The 19,083-nt window shown below is 43.6% G+C and overlaps 1 protein-coding gene across 1 annotated transcript in view; it reads right to left on the reverse strand.

The window, feature by feature from the left end:
* Positions 1–19,083, reverse strand: part of adgrv1 (adhesion G protein-coupled receptor V1) — a gene marked incomplete at its 5' end in the record, with an annotated part of 297,728 nt that overhangs the window by 217,320 nt on the left and 61,325 nt on the right. The window contains 13 exon segments of the mRNA XM_079516851.1: positions 4,043–4,355; positions 4,849–5,142; positions 5,489–5,711; positions 6,300–6,481; positions 7,071–7,315; positions 8,672–8,887; positions 9,384–9,599; positions 10,000–10,243; positions 10,580–10,945; positions 14,100–14,239; positions 16,146–16,226; positions 17,409–17,538; positions 18,395–18,591. Coding sequence (XP_079372977.1) covers positions 4,043–4,355; positions 4,849–5,142; positions 5,489–5,711; positions 6,300–6,481; positions 7,071–7,315; positions 8,672–8,887; positions 9,384–9,599; positions 10,000–10,243; positions 10,580–10,945; positions 14,100–14,239; positions 16,146–16,226; positions 17,409–17,538; positions 18,395–18,591 — 2,847 coding nt within the window.

The raw sequence follows: 19,083 nt of genomic DNA on the forward strand, positions 1-19,083 counted from the left end.
AAAGATTTACAGTCTAAAATAATATTTTTACAGGAGACTCATTTGGAGGCAAGCGGGGATCTTAGGATTAGGAGGAGGTGGCAGGGTGAGGTTTTCTCAGCACCCTTTAATACTCAGGCTAGAGGAGTTTTGACTCTTGTGCACAGGTCTATTCCTTTTAAGGTCACAAAGGTAATACCAGACAAAATGGGTAGATACTTGATCGTTCAAGGCACTCTCTTTACAGAAAGTTTAATTTTAGTCAATATTTATGCACCAAATGCAGATGACCCGAAGTTTTTCAGCGATCTTTTTATTCTTTTGACATCACTTAAAGGGCATTACATCATTGCGGGAGACTGGAATTGTACTCTGATGCCAGACAAGGATAGATCATCTCAATCGGATAAATCTCATAAAAGGAGTAGGGAAATAATTCATCAATTTATTAAGGAACTTAATTTGAAAGACATTTGGAGGGAAAAATACCCTGACACTTTGGTGTACTCCTGTTACTCTAAAACCTATGGCTCTTATAGCCGTATTGATTACTATTTAATCTCTGCAAATTTAGCTTACAAAATTAAGGATTGCACATATGACAGCATTTTAATTTCGGACCATGCTCCCAACAGCCTGATCTATGTGGATCCGGGTCTGAGGCGGGATCCCCCTAAATGGAAATTCCAACCCAAATGGTTGCAGGATTCAGAGCTGATGGACTTTCTAGAGCAGCAAATAGACATGTACTTTGCAGTTAATACTACTGAAACGTCAGCCTGCACTAGATGGGAAGCATTTAAGGCATTTATAAGGGGACAAATAATTAACTTTACCAGTTCAAAGTCCAAAAAGGCCAACCAAAAAAGATTATTATTGGAGTCAAAAATTAAAAATGTAGAGAATATTTATTTCAAGAACCCCTGCCCTAAACTACACCAAGAGTTGTTGTTGTTGAGATCTCAATTTAATGAAATGTCAGCCTCTAAAGCAGCTGCTAACTTACTAAAGCTTAAACAATCTATATTTGACCAAGGAGAGAAAGCGGGCAAGGTGCTGGCATGGCGCATTAAAAAACTCCAAACAGAAAGATCCATTACAATCCTAAAAAACAGTGTTGGGGAGACCGTGGCAGACCCTGTTGCAATAAATGAAGCGTTTAGAGAGTATTACGAAAGATTATATAGCTCTGAATTATCACAGGGACATTCACAACAGGACTCATTTCTGGACAACCTTAACTTACCCAAGATAGCAGAGGAAGATAATGCAAAGCTGGGGGCAGGTTTAACTCTAGGGGAAATAACTGAGGCTATAATGTGTATGAACTCTGGAAAGGCGCCTGGACCAGACGGCCTACCTATTGATATCTACAAAAAGTTCATATCCAAACTCAAAACACCCCTTCTGGAAATGTTTTCAGAATCTTTCCAGACTGGTATACTCCCGCCTACTCTGAGAGGAGCCCTGATCACCCTTCTCCCAAAACCGGGGAAATCAAACGATAAATGTGAAAATATGAGGCCTATTAGCCTATTGAATTCAGATTTAAAAATACTTTGTAAAATTATGGCCAAAAGACTAGAGGTTTTATTACCTGAAATCATAACGGGAGATCAAAACGGTTTTATGATTGGAAGACAGGGATTTCATAATGTGAGGAGGGTCCTAAATATTTTACGTGACCAGAAGGGGGCGCCAGATACTGCCTTACTGTCACTGGACGCAGAGAAGGCATTCGATAGAGTCGAATGGCCTTACTTGTTTGAACTTTTGGAGCGCTTTGGCCTCGGAGAAAAGTTTTGTAGGTGGGTCAAACTCTTGTACAACAACCCTTATGCAGAAGTAATCACCAATAATATTGTATCAAAGCAATTAGGATAGGTAGGGGCTGCAGACAAGGATGCCCTTTATCCCCCCTTTTGTTTTTAATCGCAATAGAGCCTTTTGCTGTAGCGGTGAGGGGAAGTACAAGAATTACAGGTATAAATATTGGCGGGTTTGATCATCAAATTGCTTTATATGCTGATGACGTGATTCTTTTTCTAAAAAATCTGGAGCAGTCAATACCAAGGCTTATGGAGCTCATCAAGCAATTTGGCAGTATATCCGGTTATAAAGTTAACAATTCAAAATCTTCTATAATGCTCCTTAACCCAAAAGAGAGAGCTAATCCGCCGAATTACACAAGTCACTTTAGAACGGTAGACAAATTTACCTATTTAGGTATCCAGATTGTCCCTAAACTAGAAGATGTGGTAGATCAGAATTATAACCCGATTATAGAGTCTATTACTGAGGCGTTGGACAGATGGTCAAACCTTCCAATTTCTCTTATAGGTAGAATAAATATCCTCAAAATGAACACACTCCCTAAACTGTTGTATTTGTTTCAGAATATCCCCTTGCCGCCTCCTGACGGTTTTTTTACTAAGATGGAAAAATTGTTTCGTAATTTTATTTGGAATAACCGACGCCCCAGGCTCCGTTTATCGCTGTTATATCTACCTTATGATAGAGGAGGGCTAAAGTGCCCTAATGTGTTATGGTACTATTGGGCAGCTCAGTTGAGAACTATAATGTTCTATTATACAGAGAGGGGATCCCCTACGTGGAGGAACATTGAATCATACTCTTTGAAGCTCCCGCTGCCCGAATATCTCTACTCTAATTCGAGTAAAACACTGAAAAGATATACCGCTAATCCTATTGTTAAAAACATGATTAAAGTTTGGCAGGATGTCAGACTGTATCTTTTGGATATCCAACCCAGTTTTCGATTCAGCCCAATTTGGGGAAATGAACATTTCACCCCAGGTAGGGCGGATGGGGGCTTCAAGATATGGGCTGAGAAAGGGATTAAACAATGGAAGGATGTTTTTGACAAAAGGGGGAATCTACTCTCTTTTGATGAACTAGCTGCTAAATACAATTTACCTCGTACACACTTCTTTAAGTATTTACAACTCAGAAGCTTTATAGGGGTTAAACAGGTGAACTCTCTGACACTCCCTCCCTTGTCAATAATAGAGAAAGAGCTTATCAGAAACCCCTTTAATAAGGGCATCATTTCTGACTTATACTCTATGTTAGTAGAATTCTCTCCCGAATCCTCTGAATCCAAATACAATGCATGGAAGGCTGATCTGCAAGAGGAATTGACACTGGAAGAGTGGAGCACGGCCTGTACGGAGGCTCAATTCCAGACGGGTAACACTCGGTTAAAACTATTGCAATATAATTGGCTGATGAGGGTGTATATCACTCCAGAGAAATTAAATAAATTTAGTGCAGATATTCCAGATACTTGTATCAGATGTGGTAAAGACAAAGGTACACTTTTCCATTGTCTGTGGGCATGCCCAAGAGTGAAAGAATTCTGGGGAGAAGTAAGGAGGGAGATTCAGAAGATATTGTTGATAAATATTGAGCTTGACCCGAAACTGTTTCTATTAGGTCTTTATCCACCTGGCCATAAGATTCAGAGTAGCGAACAAAGATTTCTAGATTTATGTTTACTACAAGCCAAAAGGGCTATAGCTTTATCGTGGAAAAAGGTAGGCAAACCCAGTATTGCTCAGTGGTTTAGGGAGCTGTCATTGTGTCTTCCTCTGGAAAGAATCACTTATACGCTGAAAAATAAACAAGAGATGTTTGATAGGATATGGGGACGGTTTATCCAGTATATTACGGTTAATGATTTGTCTTATTTAATGGTTGAAACTGAAAGTGTTTAATTGTACTCTATGCAGCTATTTGGTCTTGTTGTTGTTACCAGTCTAAGTGCCCTTATTTTGTTTTAATATACTGTATTTATATGTATGTACTGTATGTTTGTTTTGTTTTTGTTTTTGTTTTTTAAGTAATTGTACTGTCTGTATTATGTATTGTTCTGTTGTATTGTCTGTTTGTTTAAAAAAAGAAAAATGCAATAAATATGTTAAAAAAAAAAAAATAATAATAATAGGCTAAGATCTATCTTCGGACTATTAACAATAAAGATCGTGGTCTGTTGATCTAATGAGCTCATGGCATTTCCGTCTCTCAAAGCATGTGACCGTACCGTCTGCAAACACCAGCGTCCCTCCGGTGTCCGTGAAGTCATCGCCCGGCGTTGCCGTGCCTCCCACGAACCGCCACTCGACGGTGACGCGGCCCAGGCTGCCGCCACGCCGCTCTATCACCAGGGGCACCACCACCCCGGGCTCCTCCCGCACCTCCAGGAACAGGCCGTCTTGCGTGGCGTCAGGGCTCAGGCTGTAGATGAGGAACACGCCGAAGGCGTCGCCGTTCATGGCGATGGTGACCACGGCTCGGTCCGGCTCGCCGATGGATGGCAGGTTCCTCTCCTCCACCGTCAGGTTCACCAGCTCGATCTTCACAGAGGGTTATTGTCAAAACGACTCAGCATAAGACAGCAATAATTTCTAACAATTTTTACGACTTCACCCATTTAGACCTAGACCAAGCCTATACGTTGTTATGCCTCATTTGTGTCATTTTAGATTTTAGCTGGGTGGGCGTTTTGCAGAAAACGAAAAGTGGAAGAGCCCATCAGCGTCTGTCAATCACAGGGCCCTGAGCGCAGACGCTGATCAGCTCTTCCCCACTTGGTGGTTTTCTGCGGAAGACACATGATAATGTGAATTCACGCGGAAGGGATGGTTTACCAGCCATACAGTATAGCAATATACGTTTTTCAGAAAACTCTTAGGATTTAGGACTGTGGTCCTCAAAAAAGCAGATAATACAGCCAAATAATATATAACATTTTGGTGGTCATTGGCTTTAGAAGGTATTATTGTAGAAGCGGCATCGGGTATATTGTGTTTATAAATCGGACAAGGGAACGTATGATGAAAAGTATACCTTTAGGATCTGGATGGCGAAGCTCTCGTCCATCTCAGGGAAGTCGTCGGTAAGGATGGGGACGGTGAGGTTGGCGGAGCCGGCTCCGTCCTCCATGAAGGCGCTGTGGGCAGTCACCGTGGTGTAGTCGCTGCCCGCCACGGCCTGGCCGCTGAACAGGACGGTGGCCGCGGTGCCGTTCTTCACGTAGGTAACGGTCTCAGGCTCCGACGACGACGGGGTAAACTGGTCAGCGCCGGACGCCACCCAGGTACAGGACGGGGAGGCCCCTCCTCCCGACGAGAGAGTGAAGGCCTGGCAGCAGCAAATTTTGATTTAGTTTTAGTCTTTCGAATACATTTTCATAGAGCTTTAGACACATTTTAACCTAGTCTAGTCTACTCTAGTTTTAACGGGTATTTTGGCGGGCCTTGATGGCGTCGTAATGGCTGATTTTAGACTTGGTTGCATGCTGAAAATAGCCGATCTACAAGCTCACAACGCGAAAATGACTGTCTTTTAGTTCTACTGGATCTCGTCTGAACTAGTCCCTCCCCAACATTTTAGTAGTTTGTCAATATATTTAGTCTTAGTTTTAGCCATCATGGCTTAGCTTTTATTTAGTTTTCCTTGGTGAGAAAAGGTAGTGGACGAGCACTACCTGGCAGGCTCGCTCCCGGAGGCAGGCGGCGGAGCAGGCGGCGGCGGGGTCCGGGTGGCCGGTGACGTTGACCGAGCGGGGCCGCGGGCCGGCGGATGCCGGGCGGCCCGGCAGCGGAGGGTCATAGTAGAGCAGCAGGTCCTGGCCCTGGGCCAGAGCCATGCCCACGATGTCCACCTCCGACGTGCTGTAGAGGACCTCCATGCGACCAAAATGACCTCCACTGTGATGGAAGCATGTAGGGAGACGAGGAGAGGCGGTCAGGGATGAAAGCAAGATCAAATGTCACGACTGAAAATGTCCCAGTCCCAGTCTATGATTTATGTATGGCATAAATGGAATGGTCTCCCCGACACACACTACCACTGTGTTTCTTAAACAAATAGCAGAATGTGCCAGATGAAGGCAACCATTTTATGTAGCATTTATGTAGCATACATATACAGACTAAGCTGTATACTGTATGTAGCCCAGTTAGGGCCTGGCCTTCATTTTCAGGCTAGTTGAGAGAGAGATGATGGAAGGCAATGAGGAGTGGAAAGAAGAATGAATAAAATAATGAAGAAAGAAAGAATGAAGAAAAAAAGTGAATAATAATAAATAGCTATATACAGTATGGCTTATTTATTGAAGTTGCCAGCATTTTCAGGATAAAGTCAAAGAGTCCATTTGATTGTGATCCGTGGGTCCGATATTGTCATCAAATCAACAAAAGCGATGTACTGTAGAAATGAAAGTAGAATGCCATGTATATAAGTGAACTTTCTAATGTTCCAGAAGAAGACAACATTGAAATGGGGGTTGTTCAAACCTCCTGCGTATGGTAATGTTGGCCATATAGATGCCCTCCAGAGGCTCCTGGACGCGATACACAGCCTGCTCAAAAGACACGGTCCCGTATGGGTTGTCATTGGCAGGAACGATGATGTTCACCCAGGTCTCCTCTCCCAGGTTTCCTCCGTTGCTCGCATCCGTCAGTTCCACCTTGATAATCTGTCAAGTATGAAGAAAAATACAGTGGTGTAAAGTAACTAAGTACATTTACTAGTACTTAAGTACAATTTTGAGGTATTCTTTTCCCTTTACGTCTGTGTTGGTTAAAAAAACATTGAACAAATGAAAATTATTAAAGGGGAAAACCACCCATTTTCAACATTTTACTATGTCATTAATATACCTTAGAGCTGTTGTGTGGAAATAATAAAAAAGTCCCCCCCATTTTGTGTTTCCTAGAAATGTAATTATGAAAAAAATCATTAACATGGTGAAACACATCTTGATGACATCATCAAGATGTGTTTCACCATGTTAATGATTCTTTTCAGACCTCTAGTTCTAGGAAACACAGAATGGGGGAACTTTTTTATTATTTCCACACAACAGCTCTAAGGTACATTAATGACATAGTAAAATGTTGAAAATGAGTGGAATGCCCCTTTAAAAGTCGCTTCACACAAAAACTTCCTAACTCCACTTGAGCTGGATGTTTTAGTTATGGGGGTTCTTCCAGACAGAGAATATCAAGTTGGGGGTCTTCTGCACGAACAAGTCAGAGAACCACTGATATCATATATACAAGCACCTCAGTGATCTCAGGTACATCATCGGCCAAGATCTCCACTCTCAGCATCTTCATTGTGTCCCCGGGGGCGAACACCACCTCGCCGGACGAGGGTCTTATGTCCCCCACCGCCAGCCGCCCGTTGACGGTAGCCCGCCAGCGGACCGCCACGGTGCCGATGGTCCCGGCATTACGCACCACGGGCAGGGTGACCTCGACTGAGTCGGAGCCTGGCTCCTCTAGGGTGACCGGGGCCGCCTGGAACTCTGGACAACACAGAGAGAGAGAGAGCAAAGATATTCAATTATAGAAGATACGTCATCCCAATTGGAGCCACTAAAGGCGAAAGGTATTTGTAGGTACACAGATCCTACAGTTGGAGGCCATCGATATTGTCCTTTTCTTTTTTCTGAGGTTTGCGTGATCTGCGCAAAAGGACAGTTAACCCATTTTGGGCGGGAACCCCTTTTGGTGTTTTAAACATTGTTATAATTTAGCTATTGAAAAATAGCAGATCTACAAGCTCATAGCGCGCCACCGAGTGGCGCGCTACGAGCTTGTAGGTCTGCTATTTTTGAAAAATCTTGAAAATATTTATTTCAGAAAACTGGAGGATTTAGAAGGATTTTTTTAAATGTTGAGGTCAGGCCTAAATGGGTCAAATGATAAGGGGCAATATCGGTGGCACCCAACTGTATGTTTACTGGTGAGTGTGAGTGCTGGGACAAAGAGAGATCGATGACGGAGTAGATTTTCTCCTGATTTGTCTCTCTAGAAAAAAGGCCATTTCAGTATGAAAATCATGTGGCTTGTGATGATCGGTACAATATTTAGTTCAGTGACCATGGGGCTAAAGAATGGCTCAGAACCTGTGTTCACATTCAAGCTTCCATTGGAAATAACGGACTCCAACCTGCATATGCAGAATTATGGGAAGTAAACCGGAGACGACATGTCTTTCTTTTTTTCTTTTTGTCTTGGACTACTAAACCAATGGGTTTCAACCCTTTTCATATCAATATACATATCACATATCACTTTGAATACTTTGTTGTCGTTAGATAAGATTTTGTCCACAATTACATGCTCTATTGATGTTGGTAGTAGTACGTAACATGGGAGAGATAACAAACTGTTCTTCTTGTAATTTAAGTAATGCAGATGTTTAACAATAATGTAACTACACTACACTCCCTCCGCCAACCCAGGGAGAGCAACGGACTGACGTCATGCTTCCTTCAATGCATGAGCGTCCAAGCTGCTTCTTTTCACCGTTACTGCATGGGTACCTACCCTAGGAGACACGGGGAGAACATGCAAACTCCACACAGAAAGGCCCTTTCGCCAATAACACGTATGGGCGCTGATGACGCAGAGGAACACGCCCCCAGCGCCCACAGAGGGAATCAAACCCAGGACCATCTAGCTGTGAGGCAACAGCACTAGTAATTTAACCCTTGAGAGCATAAAATGAAACATTTCATTTTACGCTTTCAAGAGTTAAAGATCTATAAGGATCCATTTGGTTACCAACTCTGCGTCATTTAGCTGGAGACCACCTGGAACCCCCTCAAGGACCACTGGTGGTCCCCAGACCACTGGTTGAAAACCACTATACTAACCGAAGGCACCGAAGGGGTCGTCGGACGGCAGGATGGTGATGATGGCGCGGGTCAGCTCTCCGAGCAGGGCGCCCCCGGTGGTCTGGTTGATGAGCTCCACGCGGAAGGTCTCCTCCAGCTCGGGCACGTCGTCGTTGATGATGTAGATGGGGATGGCCTTGGAGGACTCTCCCTCCAGCAGGAGCACGTCTGTGGACGCCACGCTGTAGTCCTCGCCTGGAGGCAGGAGGCAAGCAGCACACACACACACACACACACACACACACACACGTGGACATGGTGAGATGATAACACGGACACCGGAACAGTCTTGAGAACACTGGGCAGTGGGCACCATTTATTTGACATAGTCTGTCGGGTGGAAATCTCCTACACGTGCGTCCAAAACTGGTAGGTGACTCAAAAGGATACAACAGCACAGCAGTGACAACACAGACATGTGTTGAGCAAGGAACTGAACTGCCAACTGCTCAGTGGCAAACAGAATAAGACTGTGGTTGTATTGGTCAGCTCCCTGTTTGTTTTGTGTGTGTGTACATATGTGCAGAATATGAGTGTTGCGGAATATGAGCACTTGTGCTCAGCTACTACCCTGGGTGAAAAAATACAATACTTTTATGGCCCTAAAAAGTATAGCAATAACGCGCACGCACGCACGCACGCACAAACGCACACACACACGCACACACGCACACAGTATCCCATTACTTACTGACTCTGGCGGTCATAGGCACAACTCTGAACTTGACGGACACGTCGGCAAAGATTCCTCCGATGCGCGTGACATATATGAACGGTCCGACGATGTCCTCGGCCACGCTGACCCTGTGTGTCCCCAGCTGGATGACCCCGAAGGCATCGTCACTGGCCTCCACGATCACCTGGGCCACTCTGTCTGGCCTGGGGCCCACGCGAGGGGACCTGGCGACTGGAGCACACAGAAACGACATGAGTTTTGTTTTCAGTTAACCCATATTACTGGGTAGTGCAAGGCTGCAAGCACCTTATGCCAGCGGTTTCCAGATTGGGGTTCCCAAATTATTTTGGGGGGTTCCCAGATAATTAGCTTAATGTACAGAATTGTTTTCTCACTCAGCATTAAACAAACCATCAGTGTATACAGGGAATCTGCACATTTCTAAAGTTACAATTGAACGGCTTTAACACTTATTGTGCTAAGGACGTGTATACACGTCTTTTGGCCCTTTTCAATAATCATATAAAACGGGATTGCTGTAATTCATTTTTTGATAGCTCCCGTTGTGGGAACCCTTGCATTATACCAATGCAATTTCTTATCATTTCTAAATAAAGAAGCAGTGTCTTACTGGGTCTCTCCTGGACTCCTTGGATGAGCTGAACACTGATCACTTCCACAAACACAGACTCGTCTCTCTCGGGGTCCTCGTCGTCCAGCACGCTGAGCGTGATGTTTGCTTCCGTCTGATTGGCCAGGAACACGACGGAGCCCAGGAGCGGGACGAAGTCCCGCCCCTCAGTGGCCCGTCCCACCCCGTGGGTCCTGTAGGGCGCTGCATCCGATTCGTTCAGAGTTCCATACGTCACACGCACCTATGGCGGGGTAGAAGAGAGATTGTGTTGTGATCAAGCACAACCAGAACAAAATCAGAACAGGAACATGGTTACATAGTGTATTTTTTTTTGCTTCCGCCTTTATTTTATATATTTTTATAGAGGGACAGACAGTAGGCTGACAGGAAATAAGAGAGAGAGATGGGGAAGTGACATGCAGTACTCGCGGCACACTGGAACCCGTGGCACACTGCCAGACTCGGACTACCGGCCAAGGTGCCTGGACCGCTGAGCCACGGCCCAGGTCACATAGTGTAGTTTTAAGTGGTTAATCCACTTTATATACACCAACATTTTAAACCTATAAGCACGTACCGTCCCCAACAGCCCGCCGTGCCGCCGGATGGTGAGTGTGACTGTGGAGTCGGCCTCGGGGAGACGGACGGACCTGGTGTCTTCGGCGAACACGAAGTAGCCGTACGGGTCGTCACTCGCCAACACGGTCAGCGTGGCGGACGTGAGGGCGCCGAGGCGGCCATCCGACACCTTCACCAGGGACACGTTGAAGGACCTGTCCAGCTCGGGGAGATCGTCCTGGGCCACGGCGATGACGATCTCCCCCCGGCTCTGTCCCACGCCGAGGGTGACGCTGCCGGACCTGCTGACCAGCTCCGGCTCCGAGCTGGGCTCCGCCTCCCAGTAAACCGTCACGTTGGACAGGTCGCCGAAGGTCCGCTCCACCTGGGAGAGGGAAAGGTTGGCGGGATGGTTAGACCCACCATGTCCCCCAAACAGTGGGTCAGAGGGAGGGACTCAATGTGGGTCACGGACACGGACACTCTTCAGGAAACACTACCCTTCCTCTCTGCCTGACCTACTTGTTGTTAACTAGTTGTACGAACGTTTGTTTTCTATTGTTGTATTGTTTATTGGATCTTGTTTAGTCGATACACTTAATTGTTTTAGCTCATGCTCATTTGATTTAGCTATCTTGTCTCATCCGGTTAAGGAAATAGGTAGCTGATATATTGCACTTTTACCTTAGCGCTAGGTATACTCTTGGTTGCTTGTTTTTGCAGAAAATGCACTAAAGACTTCTGGTGATTAGTAGTTTTTGTTCCCTACCTATGTTGAATACACTTATTGTAAGTCGCTTTGGATAAAAGCGTCTGCTAAATGACTGTAATGTAATGTAATGTAATGGGTTGTTTTTAATTATTATTGTTGCAAAAATGTTCAAAAAATTCCAAGGAAAATTCAAACATTTATTTTTTTAAAGAATTCCATAAAGAAATCCTTTAATTAGAGGGGGGAAAAATACTTTTAAGAAGCAGTGAAAATAGCAGATCTACAAGATGTGACATGCTGTGAGCTTAGTGAAAATCGGCTATTTTCACTCATTTGGGTACCTGGGGAGACATCGAGTTTCTCTTTTGGGAACCACTGGATTAGACCAGGGGTTCTCAACCCGTGGGTTGCGACCCCTCGGGGGGTCGCCAAATTATTTTAGGGGGTCCCCAAATTATTTTCAAAATAAAAAAGAAAAGAAATATTTTTTTTTAAATTTTATTTTCACGATTTTTCAAAAATAGCAGATCTACAAGCTCGTAGCGCGCCACTCGGTGGCGCGCTATGAGCTTGTAGATCTGCTATTTTTCAATAGCTAAATTATAACAATGCTTAAAACACCAAAAGGGGTTCCCGCCCAAAATGGTTTAAGGTTATTGTAGCAGTCAATTTATATTGGGGGTCGGGAGGGGGCGGGGCGGGGGTCCCGAGACATTGCCAAAGCATTTCCGGGGGTCCCCGGCCAAAAACGTTGAGAACCCCTGGATTAGACCAGTGTTTCTCAAACAAAATGGGTACCGAGACACAGATGCTATGTTCATTGTTTAACCGTTATAGTATCAAGGATCAAGGATCAAGGATTATTTTAATAGTAAGCCTATATTATTTAAACTGATGCTATAGGAGTCCTTGGTTTACATCGGTTTACATGACCGCCGAACATCAAATTATTGCCTTAGGAATGCGACAAAAACTAAAAAACAAGTTAAGGGAGTCTGCTAAATTCTGAAATTGTAAATTGAAAAACGTTGATGTTTTCCCTCTCAGACGTACTTGTTTAGTTTTAGTTTATTTTTTCCAGTCGTTTACATTATTAGTTCACAGATTTCTTTCTATACAAAACATACTGAATTCATAAAAACATGTCTTTTTTTCATTACTTATTTTACAGCCTTAGCTTAGTATACCCTATTGTAGTTTAACTTAAAAAAGTAAAAAAAGTATTCAAACACATCAATTCATGTAATCCAATCAACAATATGATGTTAAAATAAATAATTAAAGAAAATTAAGGAACAAAAATAATGTCAAAAATAACAATACCAAATTACAGTATAATAACAATTTATAGATAAATCATTAACCAAGCATCCCCATTAGACTTGATTGTCCTTTTACTCTATATAGCCATCTCTATCGCTTTGTTTTTTAACAGTTTCATAAACTTGCCACTATTTCTACATTCTTTAATTCATTATCACATGTATTCCACAACTTGACTCCCTTAATCGTTCCACATCTACTTCTCACATGTACCATTTCCTTATTTTTTGTTTAAACAAAATGTCCCCATAGTATACCGGCTCTCTCATTGAAAACAACCCTTGGATACAGTCTGGAAGTCTTTTACATTTAGCTCTAAACAAGAACTGTAATGTTTTTAACTAAATCCCTAAATTTCAAGACATGACAGTTTACAATGAAGAGGTTTGTAGAGTGAATATTATGCACATTAATTATTAACAATCTAAATCAAAAGTGATAGTTAGTGCTGGTAAGATAGTTTATTTTAATTTTATTTATTTCTTATCCCACAATATTTGTAATCCAGGACGTAGCGAATGGAAGAAACGCGCTATTCCAACGAGGTCCTTTCCCCTTCATCAGGCTGACCAGGGGGAGGCAGTATATAGACCAGGATTACTGCATGTTTTTTGTGAGGGTAGGCCTACCTAGTACCTACCCTAGGTTACAAGGGGAGAGCATGCAGACTCCACACAGAAAGGCACTTTTGCCAACCCCACCTAGGGTATGGGTGCTGATGACGCGGAGGAGAGAACAGAGAATGTTTAAGACGTAGCGCATGGAAGGAACGCGCTATTCCAACCAGTTCCTTTCCCCTCCATCAGGCTGACCAGGGGGAGGCAGTATAGACCAGGATTACTGCATGTTTTTTGTGAGGGTAGACCTACCTACCCTAGGTTACAAGGGGAAAGCATGCAAACTCCACACAGAAAGGCACTTTTGCCAACCCCACCTAGGGTATGGGTGCTGATGACGCGGAGGAGAGAACAGAGAATGTTTAGTTCACATTATTGCAATCGATTTACATATCTTTGATTTTATATACTTTAAATGATGTTTCCAAAATAATTTAGTTTCAATGATTACTCCCAATAATGTATTTTGTGTGTCAAACCATTTATTTAAAACGTTCATCTCCCCTTCGACTGTATCCAAAAGTTCCTTAACATTTTCCCCAGCACAAAATAAAGTTGTATAATCAGCAAAATTAACAAAATGTAACAAGTTTGATGCCCTACAAATTGTATAATGAATACAAAGCTTTGGACCCACCACTTGGGTCCAGCCTTGGGCTACCCCAAAGGTGACTTTTCCCAAGTTCTGAATTAACGTTATTTACATTTACATACTAATACTTAACCAATTTTAAGCAACACCTCTAATTCCATAATTCTGTAACATCTTTCAACAGTATTATGTGGTCAATTGTATCAAAAGCTTTCCATGGATCAATAAATACCCCCACTGTGTGTGTACTCGTTATTGTCTACCAAAAAACCCATTGATAAAACAGCATAACCACCAGGAGAACCACGTTGCTGCGTCCATCCTCAGGTTCCGTCCCGTTCACAGCCAGGGAGTGTGGGCTGAGCTGGAACACTCCGTGGGCCTCGTCGGAGGCAGCGATGGTCACAGTGATGTGTGAGGCCACTCCCAGGCTGGCTGCATATGGATGGACACAGTATCACATCATTCATCTGCATTAGTGGGTTTTTTAAGAGTTTCTTATAGAGTGCAATAAGATTACACTAGACACTGATGTAACCATCAGAGTAGGTGACATGGAGAGATGATAGTAGTAGTACACAGAGAACTAAGTGCTCCTCGGAGCACAGGTCTCAACCGGGCCAGGTAGGTTATTGTGGCCTCCTGGACGCTAATAGGCCAATGTGAAAAGGGTGCCATTTCTTACGCCTTTGATGGCAATTTGACATTCAAGGTCATGATTTGAGGCATTTTGTTCCAAAGATGTGTTTTGCAAAAGTCCACCTGCTGGTGGCACAATAACAGGCCAATGTGAAAAGGGTGGGATTTTTTTGCAAAATGTCCCTCTGCATTCATGAGCACCAAGTTGTATTCATTTGAATTGTTAAACACTGCTGTAGTGCCCCATATGTGTGCAATTTAGTTTTTTTGTGTGACTATTCAATGGGCCATTCCTGAATAGTGCTTGTGCCAAATTTAGTGTGGACAGGAGCAACCTGTGGCCCCCCGGGGGCCCCGGGCACAGTGTTTGTGCTAAGTTTGGTGCGGATTGGAGAAATAGCCCATCCAGCCACCTTCTAAGCAATCTTAATATAGGATGAGAACGGTAATTTTCATTAGAGCTAATTCATAGTGATGTTGATGTACACTGTCTTCTTCCCTCTATTCAGCAAGATGGTTAGTTAATACAGTTTAGTTAAACGTGAACACAGTGACCAGATGCAAACTCCACACACCCATTTGGGTCTGAATCCAGCACCTCCTTGCAGTGACGCAACAATGCTAAGCTGCTAATCACCAAGACAAAATTATTGCTTGTTTCACTAATCAGAGGACTTTTCTATTGTTTCATTATTTAATTAGCATAGGGCCTACAGACATTAGCACATTCCTCCCACTTATATTGAATTATCAAACTATGCCACAGAGATTTGTTAAAATAAACGTCTTGTTCCAGACTGCAGCTTTAAGAAGGTTTTATCCTGTCTTACTGTATTTCATCTCATCGTATCTCATCACTTAATCGGATTATGGCTGAGTTCACTTAACAGGAATGGAAGCTTAGCTTTCTTTGTGAATGGTTGAGTGAACACCAGTCCCCCAACACTTGTTTTATCGTAAATGAACACGCAACTTGATCACACCACATCATCACACAAAAGCATCAAAAGTAGCAGATCCACAAGCTCAAAATGCGATGCAAAGCGCCACGTTTTGAGCTTGTAGATCTGCTGCTTTTGCGATTTTTGAATTTGAATCTGTAAAAAGTAACAGTTTTGGACATATGAGGTTTCCACCCGACAGAGAGGATATCTAAGGTCTGTGACATATGCCCATGTCACCCCCTTATACCACTGCTAACCAACACCATGCCTGGGGTCTGTGCAGTGGTTCATTCAGTCCATGAATGAACTGATGATGATCATTACAATCCATGCTAATGACACGTCAGTGAAAGGCAGCATGAAGGAACTTAGAGTATATATCAATAGAGACGGCACCCGATTTCTCCTCCCATCCACTTGCATTAAGTTGCTCAAAAGCGCATGAGGCCATTTCACTCCTCCTTCCGGGGAGAGTGCATTCTGGGATGGATTGGGCCAAATCGTGAACGTGCTGGCCGTTGACTATCATTGCACGCGTTCACGTATGAAACAGCGTTCACGTATGAAACGGCGCAATGATAGTCAACAGACCCGGAATTGGCCCAGCGCTGCAATACCAAATTCGGCCACTATGTCCATTTCGCCTCAGGGTTTCCTCCGGGTGCCGTCTCTATTCATATATACTCTAAGTGAAGGAAGCACAGTGACGTTTGGGGAAATTAAGGCGGGGGAGGGGAAGGGGAAGGGGGGGGACTTACCATGATGGTGATAGGATGGAAGCAGGAAGTCACTATCACTCTCTCCACTACCACTTCCTTCACTTTGAAAGAATTGACCCACTGATGGTGGATCACACACACACACACACACACACACACACACACACACACACACACACACACACACACACACACACACACACACACACACACACACACACACACACACACACACACACACACACACAGAGTGGGAGGGATCACACAGGGACGGAACCACATCCGACGTGGATCGCAGTGGATCCCACAATATCCGATGTGTTCCACAGGAGGAGGAGGAGGAGGTAGATCACACAGGAGCACGGCAGCAACACACACAGAACGCCACACAACAAACATAATGCAGGGTCAGTTCAACTTCTACATTACAGGATAAGGAATCAAAGGGCTTTCAAATTTTCGTTCGCAAACTTTTTTAGTGTGTCAAGGACCCCCAAAATGATATATATTTGGACGTGGGACCCCCATCTGAGAATGTTTTGTGCATATATATATTTTTTTCTCTCTCTCCAGGAAATGAAGAGAACATTTTATTTTTAAAACAATGCAATACTGCCTCATCAAAGTTGGGATTGTGACTTTATATATTGTGAAGCATGACAGGGAGAGAGGTGGTGGAGTTACAGTAGCTGCTTTAGCAAAGAGTTTTGTTTTTTTATAATTTTTATCCCACGATTTTGTAACCCAATTTTCACCCCTGTGTCAATCATCTAATGTGATCCTGGGCTCTACACACCCTCCGCCAACCTGGGGAGAGCAACAGACTTGAACTCATGCTTCCTTAAAGCATGAGTGTCCAAGTCGCTCCTTTACACCTGACGGGGAGTGGGGGAGTTTCCCTGGTTGGACGTAGCGCATGGAAGGAACAAGTTATTCCAACCAGTTCCTTTCCCCTCCATCAGGCACCCCAGCTGCAAACAGTTTGAGGGTCCAATGGAGTTAAAAGGTTTTGTCCGAAGTGCTTTTCAATAGCGTTCATTGGTTCCATATTTTTTTAACCAACACACAAAGGGTGTTCAATAGCATTGATTTATAAAAAGAAAATAATAATAATATCAAATACCTCAAAAATGAAGTTAGGTGGTTTCCTCCCGACAGCGACAAATTGGATATTATATATATTTTTTAAACGTTTAAAATGTTGGGGTCCTTGACACTAAAAAAAGTTTGAGAACTAGTGGTTTAGAAGGCATTTGTAGAATGAGCGTCAGCTCTAAATGGGGTTAAGGTATAAGGTCCTACCTCCACCCTCAGGGTTGTAGAGCTCCACTCTGAACATCTTGTCCAGCTCAGGGACGGGGTTGTCAACGACAGTCACGCTGATGAACTTCAACCTCTCCCCTGACAGGAAGTCCAGCATGCCCTCAGAGTCCTGTACGTACGCGGAGCAGTAGTGGACATGTAACTGAGTACCGGTACATTATTTACTCAAGTACTGTACTTAAGTACAATTTTGAGGAAGTTTTACTGGAGTACTTCCAATTTTCAAAAAGTGGAGAAACATTATTAAAAAGGGAACATTCCTGCGTTGACGCTGACACAATGTCACAGCCAACTCTGCATGGCATCAGCCTGCTCATCAGCAGAACAGTTTAGGTGTCGACACAAAGCCAGGGGGAGCCCGGCATCAAACTGGGAACCTTCCGATTCCAAGACAGCCCCTTTATACCTTTTTCCAACTGTGTTGCATGGGTCATATTAGCATTTTTCCGATGTATAATTATAGTGTCTGTATAATTATAGTATAATTGTGTGACGCTGTAGTACTATGATCCAAGTATAGCGCCGTTCATTTATGAAAAAACACCTGCCAGACAGCGACAATATATCATGAACTTTTATCAAATGTGATTTGATTTGTCTCCATGCTTTCATCAGAATCCTGGAGAGAACATTCCTACAGTTCAGTGGTTTTCATATAAAGGTCCATTATTTATTCAGCATTTGAGCCACAGACCATGAGATGAGATTTGGCCTCTCAGACCCAAAACCTAGAATATTTTGTTATCGTTGGATACAATTTTGGTTTCATTTTATGTACTCAAGAGTTAAAGATCTATAAGGGTCGTTTTGGTTACCAACTCTCCATTTCTCTGGGGACCACCTGGAAACCCTTCAAGGTCCACTGATGGTCCCTGGACCACTGTTTGAGAACCACTGCTACAGTAGAATTCAATGCCAAATGAAACAATGTGAAACCATTAACAACAACAGAGATGTTTGTTGACCTCATAGTCCTCGGGACTGGAGGCTGTGAAGGGGGTCGTCCGGTATCCGACCATGACCCTTCCCAGAAGGCCTTGGGCCCGCGCCACCAGCAGACGCACCTCGCCGTCCTCCTCGTTTACCGTGATGTGGGCGGGGTCCGACGCCGGGGGGATTAGCCCCTCCCCCGGCGGGGGGCCGGGCTGGAACTGGAGCAAGCCTGTAACGTAATTTGTATTAAAAAAATATGTTTACTAAATACAGCTCAACAACACTAAGCTGCTTACCACTCAATAAGATTATGAACATGGATTTGATAAGACCATAAATAGCAGCGTTTGAAATTAATGAGCGTTCAGGCTGAATCACTGAAATAACACTGAGGGGTGCGTGTATGAGTGGGTGCGGGCGCAAGACATGGCCAAAGCATTTCCGGGGGTCCCCAGCCAAAAACGTTGAGAACCCCTGTGTTATTCTAAAGACTCTAGGGGCTCTATATTCGTCCATGCTAAACTACTTTTGAATGGTTAAAATAGCCAATCTACAAGCTCACAACGTGTCGATGTAGGTTGGCTATTTTAACTACTCAAAAATGTTTTTCAAAATAGTAAAAAAAGGCAAAGTAGTTTAGGGATAAGGGGTTTAGCCCTAAGACTCAGACTAAATCAGAATTTTCTCGTATCATTTTAGCATTACCGTATAACCGTACTGG

Source organism: Electrona antarctica, assembly GCF_951216825.1.
Source record: "Electrona antarctica genome assembly, chromosome: 12".
Lineage (NCBI taxonomy): Eukaryota > Metazoa > Chordata > Actinopteri > Myctophiformes > Myctophidae > Electrona > Electrona antarctica.